At 45.1% G+C, this 9,646-nt stretch overlaps 1 protein-coding gene across 1 annotated transcript; it reads right to left on the bottom strand.

Moving 5' to 3' along the window:
• On the bottom strand, window positions 1–8,732 carry LOC119780159 (corticosteroid 11-beta-dehydrogenase isozyme 2-like). Its single transcript, XM_038280070.1, has 5 exons — window positions 8,325–8,732; window positions 5,860–6,072; window positions 2,267–2,452; window positions 1,455–1,592; window positions 1–509 (listed from the first exon to the last, which is right to left on the bottom strand). Exons 1-5 carry the CDS (start codon window positions 8,602–8,604, stop codon window positions 109–111), a joined length of 1,218 nt encoding a protein of 405 aa, XP_038135998.1. The 5' UTR covers window positions 8,605–8,732; the 3' UTR covers window positions 1–108.
• Between the last annotated feature and the right edge of the window lie 914 nt (window positions 8,733–9,646).

Genomic DNA, 9,646 nt, shown 5'->3' with positions numbered 1-9,646 from the left:
TTCATTTTATTCATAAAGATATTAAATTTATTTAAACATTTTTTCTATCTTTAGAGAAAGCATATATTACTCTTCAAATGCACATTTTTTTTTCTTTAACCAGCAGTGTTACTGCAGGTTCTGCTTCTCTTTGCAGGTGTTGATGTTCCTGTGGCAGCCATTAGCATCCAAACCGGATTTCTTCCTCAGCGCACGTGGCATCACCGTCTTCTTCAGGAAGCGTTTCTTCTGAAGGCGGTCTCTGAGACTCAGTGGGAGGTAGCTATGGATGAAGTACATCAGGCCGAGGCCAGCATGGTAGCGAGCCTGCGGCTGCGGCGACAATAGTGCCTGGACGATGGTGTCTATGACGGGGCTGAAATCTGTACTGGCCCTCTCAGAGAAGCTCTGGAAAAGGTTCTTGGTCTCGGTCACGTAGTCCTCGCCGTAGTCCTCGAGCAGCTCTGGGGACAGACCCTGCAGCAGCTCCTTGTTCTGCTGATCCCAGTGGGCGTGGTTGCTGGATGCGGCTGTGGATGGAAGAACCTAACATTACCAAACAAGTCCAAAAACAGAAAATTAAAAAGAATCAAACAATTTGTTTCCTAGTTTGAAGACGTTTCTCTTCCCATCCAGAAAGCTTTTTCAATTCAAAATGTCAGAAATAGCGTTTAGTTCGAGGCTTAATACTGTAGCCCATCAAAACCTTGTTTTTGTTTAGAAAACATGCAGATTGAAATGAACGAAGGGGTCCACTAACCTGACTCCGCCAGATGGATTTGCTCCGCATATCCATCTGGAAACCTTCCATTGAAGTAATTTTGGGAAGGGGCGAAAATACTGGTTAGCTGATTGGCCTATGTTGGTGATAGACGGGTCAAATAAACCAATCAGATCAACGAAGCATATGACGTACTAACAGAGCGACGACGAAGAGGAGCCAATTGATAGATCAAACTCTTGCTGAAACCAGTCGGGAGAAGAGCAAAAACATCTTTTCCTCTGAGAAAAGCCTCCAGAGCAGTGTTTTGCTCTTCTTTCAGTGAAGAAATACTCTGTAATTCCCATAAAACTTGCTCGATAGCCACGCTAACGCTAGTTTCATCGGCTGAAGCCGCCATGTCCTTTAGACTGAACTGTCGCGCTTCTCGTTGCGTCACACCTCAACCCGCCTCAAAGCCAACGCTGATTGGACGTTCGTTTGGTGAACGGCTCCAAATTTTCTTCAACGGAGAGTCTCCAGACTGATCTGCGAGTGAAACCTTGAAAGCTCGCGAGATCAGGATGGTCTCACGAGGCTAGGGTTCCACCCCTTTGGAATGGGGGTCGTTTGGCTTCTTTTGGTAGCCTGCAACGCCCCATGCCTGTCTGAGTCTCTGAAAGGGGGGTCGTTAAAGGAAGAGCAGCATGTTAACAGCAACATTAGCCAGAGTGATTAAAAATCTTATGTGTAGCCTATCACCTTGAGGTCTTACCTGTCCTGTACGAGGATGGAAGGATGGTGATCACTCGGACCCCCCAGTGGTTCAGCTCATGCCTCAGGGTTTCAGTGAAGAGGTTTAGCGCGGCTTTTGACGACCCGTACGCAGCCAGACATGGAAACGGTTGTTCACCTGGAAGAAATGGTTATTTTATGTTTGAACCACAGAAACTCTGACTCAGACCAGTTCCGTCTGTTTGTTGTGGAGCGATTAATGGTGTGACAATCGCGGCCCTGATAGCTGACCTAAATGCTCACTTCACTGACCTGCCTAAACCTCCCCAGTTACTAATTATCATTCATCTTATCCACCTGCTCCTGCTGCGTCATACACGCCTCAAGCCAGCTATCAGGGCCAGATCATTGAGTTTGTGTTTTTGAGTTTCTCTTTGATGCCTTAGTTCATGTGCTCATTCTCGGAGGCCAGTGAATAGAGAGGGTTGTTAGTTTTGCCTTGGTGTTTCCTGATGGTGTCCTTGCTATTCCCCGCTGATCGCACCCTGTTCCTGTTATCGCTGGGCAAAGGGAGCTAGTTTAAAGTTCTGCAGTGTTCCTAGTGTTGTGTCTAGGTCTGCCTCTAACCTGCTGAGTCTGCCTGTTTCCATCTGAGCGTGTTTGACTGAACTCTCTGCTTGACTCATGGAACCCTGAACCTGCCTGAATGCTCTGTGGATTCGAATTAGGGTTATAGTCAGGTGGATGGTCAAGGCATAGACTTAAATTAAGTAAAATTAAGAGACATTCCTGCAAAGGGAGAAGAACCTAACATGCCTGTGTGGTTGTGGTGGTTGGGGGGATGTTGCACACCTGCTGGGCTGGAGATGGTGACGATGCGTCCTTTGGCCTGTCGCACCAGCGGCAGGAAGCTCTTGGTGACGCTCACCGTCCCGAAGAAGTTCACCTCCATGCAGCATCGGAAGTTGGACATCAGGGTCAGTTCGGCGTCACCTAAGTTTAGACACACTCCAGCGTTGTTGACCAAACCCCACAGACCTGCACACACACACACACACACAGGGTCAGAGCTGCTGCTTGGCTGTGAATAATTTCTTAAAGAGTTTTGGTTTAACTTCTGACTGTGAGATTAAAAATCTGTTAATGTTTGATGTTGCTGTAAACTGGAAAAACACAGAACAAACCATTTGAGAAGAGATTCTGTCTCTATCATCAATGAGTTCAGGAGTTGATTGTCAACAAGACATCAATGTGAAACCATCTCAGTTCCACATTAGGAGATCTGCTTTAGCAGCCATGTGACTGCAGGGTTGTCCTGTGCATCTAAGACTGTGATCACTGTGCTTCCTAATTTGGCCTTTTAGGACAGGATTTAATAATGCTCTGTTACCATTCAGCCGTTCTCTGGATCCTTGGGTTTCAACAGGTCGGCCTTAGACAGTCTGTAGTGCGAGCTGACAGAACTGACATAGACTCCTATACAGGTGTCCAAACATCCTCACAAAAACTGAGTGAAAGTTAAGTTGCCTCTAATTTAAGCCTGTGTTGTTGTCACCATCACCAGAAGATAATTTACACGGGTATATTACAGCTAAGGCTGATCTCCAGCAGTCAGACCAGCTCTTTGTCTGTCATGGTGAAAACAACAGAGGTCACTATTGGGTCACTGATGACTCTGTGCTGGTAGACTCGTAGGGAAGGAGGATGCACACCAGGATGTTTATGGGCCATTTCACCAGAAGACACTATGGCTGTTTCTCAGCTCACAAGAATGCGAGTATGGACTTGGGTCACCGCATAGTATGTTCGTGAGAAGAACACAGGAAAGTGTGGACTTTGGGAGAACGGCAGCATCAAATCTGGAACAGAAGCTGATGACATCACCACATTAAAGCTCGTCTGGAGCTGCATTTCACCTCCTGTTATTAATAGTCTCTAGATAATAATAAATTCAGACTTTTTTCATTTATTGGGGGAATAATAATGAACACAGTCAGATAAACACAAATTAAATGAACATTTTGCCAAATAAAACAAATAATCAGCATCATAGCCAGCGGTCAGTTAACCTCTGAGGTCTGCTGGTTGCCACGGTCCTCTCAACTTCGGAAAAAAATAAAAATAATTACGCATTAAATCACGAATTGGGCCATATAGTGACCCTTAAAAGTATAATATTCTCACCTCAAATGATCTTAAAACGTACTTTTATTGAACAGCCGCAACAGAAAACGGAACTTTTAACTTATTACTCTGAGCTCTGTGAGCGCTAACCTGGAAGCTGCTGCTGCCGCAGTGCATGCTGGGACAGCTGTCAATCTCAAGAACGGACAAGTCTGCTCTGATGCATGCTGGGTAAATAGGAAGGGGCGAGAACAACATCTGGGGACTTTTTCTGTTCTTGGGAATTGGAACAGTAATAGAGTTGAGGCTGATGGCGTTTAACAAGGACACAAGAACGCACAAGTACACATAATGAGAAATGGACAATAGCTTCTTGGACAACTCCATGCACATTTCCAAGGTGCTACTATCATAAACTCCTGCTGCCTGTGTGTTTCCTGGACGGGGCCGCCTGTGGAGCTGGTTGACAGCTGCCTTTTGTATCTATGCTTCTTTTTCTATGTCTGCTTCTGTCTCCTTGAACCCCAGTGGGCCTCAGCAGATGGCCGCTCACACTGAGCCTGGTTCTGCTGGAGGTTTCTTCCTGTTCAAAGGGAGTTTTTCCTCTCCACTGTCGCTACAAGCATGCTTAGTGTGAGGGATTGCTGAAGAGTCAATGAGTCGATGCAATCAGCTGGTTTTCCTTAGATAGAAAACTTTGAATCAATCAGGTTGAATGGTCTCTGTAAAGTGCCTTAAGATGACATTTGTTGTTAATTGGTTTTCTGTAAATTAACTGAATTGAACCATTGGTAGAAGCACAGAAGCTAGACTGTAACCATGGTAATGAATTCCTGGGTGACTTCTGGTCACATCAGACATTCAGAACTCCTCAGTGAGACCAGGACCAGGCTTGGTTTATAGACATAACGTTTAGGTGGGATAAATCACATACATATTTACATTAGAATTCCACCTGAGTGGAGCTTAAGGAGACATTTCCACTTTGTCTACTGCAACCGGCAGTCATCCAGGACTTCACAGAGCCATAGTTACAGTTTAACTAATGTTCCAATTGTAGAAACTTAAATTAGGTTCAATCAAATTAACTGTGGTCTTGTTTTAGTTATTTTTTTTGCTCTAGAATCTCTCTGTAGTCTTATCTTTAAAATCACCACTGCTTATCTCTGAAATGAAACTGCAGCTTTTCTTTTCCAAACTGCTGACACTTTTTTTTTACTCTTTGTACACCTACCAGAAGAAGCCCTTTTTTTTCCCTCCATTGAGTCCAAGTTTGACATCTGTTCTGCCTGTTTTAGTTATTATTTTTTAACATCAAACACTTGGTTCTTGAAGCGTTTGTGTTTTAACTAAGAGGTGAAGGCCTGTTTTTGCATCTGTTGTTTCTTTTTGTTTTCGTTCCTGTGACGTCTGAGGACAAACCGCCGTCTGCAGCTTCTATAAACTATCTGAATACTTCTAAGATTGGAGGATGACACAAATCCTCACAACCATCAATTCATTCAGAACAGGAGGTCTCACTACCCTCTCTGAGTTTTGCTGGAAATTTGGCCCAGACCTCAAACCGCTGTGTTAAACTTTAATGACTCATGTGATGAAGACTTCTGATCTTTGTCCCCACAAGAAAGGAGAGAGATTTATGTCCCCACAACATGAACGCTTCTAGAGAAAGAAGGAAGCGAGAGACGTTCCTGTTATTGCACAGCCCTGATTCTGAGGCTGTTCCAGAACAGTCATCTGGTTGCTGCAGCGTTTCCTAGAAGGCCTTGGCACAAACATTCCAGCTGAGCAGAACCAACAGAACCAGCAGACTAATTTATATACTTACTGCTACAAATCAAGCAGCAGAACATCTTCAAACAACTCAGAACCAGACTCACGAAGGGTCACTAGAAATGTCCGAGTTCACTTTTCTGAGAGATTGTCATTGTTAGACTCAGAGGCCGACTGGCTTCTGATTTACAGTAGATATTCAGAGAAGGTCCATCTGAAAGCAGGAGATTGTCTTAAAACTGTTTTAGTATTTCAGACCTGAAAAAAGGGAGGAAATCATGAATGCACGTGGATTTATCTATAAGGAAAAGTTAATGTGCTGTTCGGAATCCTCTCCAAACTTCCCTCCCTAAAGCTGCTCAGAAACACCTGGAGCTGATGGCACCTGCAGCTCTCCCTCACAGCTCTGTCATCCTGCTCACCTTCAACCTGATCCAACTTTTCATTCGCATCCTTCTAAATCTCTGTGATTTCACTTAGAGATGCTTTTTAAATGATGGCCAATCTTCCAGTTGGATGTTGTAAACCTGCTGGTCTACCCAGCTCACCTCGGAGGCCCAGCTTGGCCTTGGTGTCCAGCAGCGCCTGCTGCACCTGCTGCGGCTGCGTGATGTCCACCTGTAGGAGGGTGAGGCGGGAGGAGCAGCTTCTCTGCAGCTCTCTGGCTCCGTCTCCCTCCAGGTTCAAAACAGTGGCGAAAACATCGAAACCCAAGGAGTCGAGACGCTTTGCCGCCGCATTCCCGAAGCCGGAGTCACAGCCTGCAGGAAAGGAAACACTGGGATTACGTGATAGTTGAATCCAGATGGTTTCTGTGGGGTAAGGGACATATACCTGGACTGGTCTCCCTCACATGGAAGCACAAACACACAGAGCAACAGTAAAGGGAACATTTTATTTAACATGCATGTTCTGGGTCAGCAGGAGGAAGTCAAAGAGAATCCATCTTTGCACAAAAAGAAAATACAAACTACTCATTCAGGAGTTAAACCCAGAATCTCCTTTCTGTGAGAGAACAGTGCAAATAACTCAACCAAACAAAATGAAACCACAAAGAGGAATAAGTTCTGACTTAAAAACCGACACAGTTTAAGCCAACTCTTTTATTCCTGAAAATCTGGAAATGTAGAAAGATGTTGCTAGTCCAAGCAGAAGTAGGAAGTTGTGAACGAGGAAGAGGAGCCTGTTTTGTAATGCAACAGGGCAAAGACTCCAAAGCGCCCCTCTATTCACAAACAAACCCTACAAAATACAGGGACATAGTCAGAGAAGGGTGAGAGGAGCTCAACAGCAACATCTGCAGCTCCAACTCCAGAAGATCAGAATATTGCCTAGAGATTGTCCGTTTTCAGGGTGCAGGCAAGGCTGCAACTAGTAAATGCTGAATTTAACCGAACGTGGAAAAAGGTCCCAATAAAAAGTAGACCAACCTGGATAAAGAAGAGCTTAAGTAACTCTGGTTGCTCACAATATAGGAGCTCATCTACAAACAACCCGCCTGCATGCATGTCACTGCTGCTGGTGCTAATACTTCCTGACCAACAGAGAGTTTGGATTAAGCCTTAGCTTTGGGACTGATTATAATAAAAAACCTGACCCTAAACTGCTTTGGTGTGCAGAGGAAGTCCTGCTCCACAGACTCTCTAAGCTTTCCAAAAAAGTTAAAAAACAATCAATTGGACTGAAAACCTTTCGCTTCCCATCCAGGACGTCCTTTCAGTTCAAAATGATATAAATATAGTTGAGTTTGAGGCTCTTATACAGCAGCACAACAAAGCTTTTCAAAAACCTGCAAAAAGAAACAGATGAACGGGTCCCCCCCTTTGGAATGGGGGCCATTGGCTTCTTTTGTTAGCCTGCAATGCCCCAGACCTGTCTATGTCTTTAATAGGGGGGTCATTAAAGCTTCTGGTCCTCTGTAAACATTTTCAAACTTGGAAACAAAGTCCAGTGGATTGTTTTTTAACTGAATTGTAATGACTATGACCTGGATGAGTGAGAATCTTCCCCAGCAGACTATGTATGCTGTTCAGGTCCTGAAGCTGTAGAGTTAAGCATGATCGCCCTTCCCCTACCACTGGGTTTGACAGTTGGTCTGAGGTGTTTGTGTGGATGTGCTGTACTTGGTTTTCTCTAACATAGTTTTGTCCAACATGGTCCAACATCTCTATGTTGGCCTCTTCTGTCCACAGAGCATAGTACCAGAAGTCTGGTCTTCCACTTCATTTTGGTCATACAAGTCCTGCTGCCATCTTGATTTTAGAGAGATACTTTCTACTTCAGTCTTTAAAAACTGGTTGAAGGTCAGGACCCTTAAACCTTTAATTTGCTAACCTTTAGAAGAGGTGGAGCTTTTGAGTTTTTGGTAATTTCTCTGAGTTTCACGCCCTGAACTTGGGCTAAACCTGCTGAGATGATTCCTTGTGAAACCGGCAGCTGCCTGAGATGTTCTCCTCTGCAGGATGATAGATTTTGGATGGTTTAGAGCTGACCGTCCAACGTTTCCTAGGGGATAGCTGCAAGTGTTGCATCGCTAAGCTCCTTGTTGATTGATGTCTTTCTGCTTTGTTATTATGTCAAGATCTAATTGGTTGCAGCAGAGAAGCTACCAGATCTAACTGCTGCCGTCATAGAGATGTTCCCCCTTTGATGCTCTGTTGATCTTTGCATCTGATTAGCAGCTCCTGTTTGGTGCCTCTTAAATCATGTGGGATCAGTTTTTCACACTCAGCTTTCTACGTTTATCAGATCTTTCTTGGACAGACCATTATGGTGAAGACTGAGATGTGGGATCTGGAGTCAACAAGTCATCTCCATGTCATGTGTTTGCGATACAGAGCCATTTATCCAGGGTATAGGTAAATTCAGTGGCTGGGTAGAATAAATACATGACATGGAGAAGACTTGATCCCCCATCTCTGGGTGAAGGCAAAGGTTTGTTTGAAAGCACTCTAGGTTTACTTCGATATCTTAGTTTCCAGGCCTCATCTCAGGACGAGGGAGCCTCCTTTACCTGTAATGAAGACAGCTTTGCCCTGGGCAGGAAGGTTGGGCAGCTGGACGGTCCTGGACCGTGAGTAGATCCAGCCCATGGCAGCAAGCAGCACCAGTAGCGAGATGACCGGAAGGCAGAACCCCCATAGCCGCTCCACCAGAACCGTGGCCCCCAGCCAGGCCACCAGAGTGGGGCCGACGCTCAGGCGGGGTGCCAGGATCTTCTTCATGGCCCCACCCACAAACAAAGACGCTACAGCCAGGTAGATCCAGAAGGGAATGTTGTAGTTCTCACTCATCTTCTAAACTTCACACATGCAACCAGGTGTCAATGTTTCAGTCAGAGCTGGTGTCTCTCAGCCACTCTCTCACTACTGAACACACTCCCTCACACTCTGAGAGTCTGCAGAAGAGTGCAGCCTGCCGGATTCAGCAGTGAATATATAGAGGGCTGCAGGGGAGGAGGGACTACAGGCTGCCTTTAATCTGATAACACTCATAACTCCTGCTGACCAGCCTCCTGCATTCCTCTGAGGTTTTATCAGCAACAGCTCAGGTTGTGACCTAGACTCCAGCAACACCTTGAAGTCCTCTAGATGAACTGAATTCTGCCAAAGCTGGAGAAACAGGTTCTGTACTGAACTTTGATTCAGAAACATTGTTTATCTGCATGGTTTGATGTTGTCCATGAAATGTGTGGATGAGGTCTTTCTCTTGGGCTGCTGGTGTGAAAAGTTCCAGCTTCATTGGATGGAATTATTTAGTTCCCTAAAATCTCTTTAAAGAACCCCCTAAAAAGAGTCCAGACGTTTTTGCTCTTTCTCCAAACCAAACTCAAACATGATCTGATTGAAGAAAGACTTTTAGAAGCTGCAAGTTATCATTTCTTTCACTAGTTGTCTGTGTATAGCCTAGGCGCCAAACTTAGTCCCGCCCACAACGTTTGAGGTCGGGAAATTCGGTCTGGCATTGCTCAACAGTAGCGCGAGTATGCTCGCCCAATATCTGGCGGGACAATCAAATTGTCAGGGCGGGCTTTATACGATGATGGACAGATGATCAACAGTAACGTAATCAACCACGTCACCAAAGCGCGCTTGGGTGACAACAACAATGGCTGCCGCTGGAGAGTTGAGGTGAGTAGATTCTGCTATTAGGTCTGTTCTAGAAGATATCGACAGCAAATTAATTTTAAAAGAGGAACAGAGAAACGCGATCAAGGCTCATCTTCTTATTCTAGGCGTGCAACTGCACGCTTTGATTTTTGTTGACAACAACTATGCGTCGCTTAACATACGTCACGCACTCCGTTGCTCTTATTGGTTGTAGGTCTATCCAATT

The sequence above is a fragment of the Cyprinodon tularosa genome, unplaced genomic scaffold (assembly GCF_016077235.1).
Source record: "Cyprinodon tularosa strain WSP-4 unplaced genomic scaffold, ASM1607723v1 ctg1023, whole genome shotgun sequence".
Classification (NCBI taxonomy): domain Eukaryota; kingdom Metazoa; phylum Chordata; class Actinopteri; order Cyprinodontiformes; family Cyprinodontidae; genus Cyprinodon; species Cyprinodon tularosa.
Note: the sequence above shows the minus strand (reverse complement) of the source record. Positions and strands in the feature narration are given on the sequence as shown.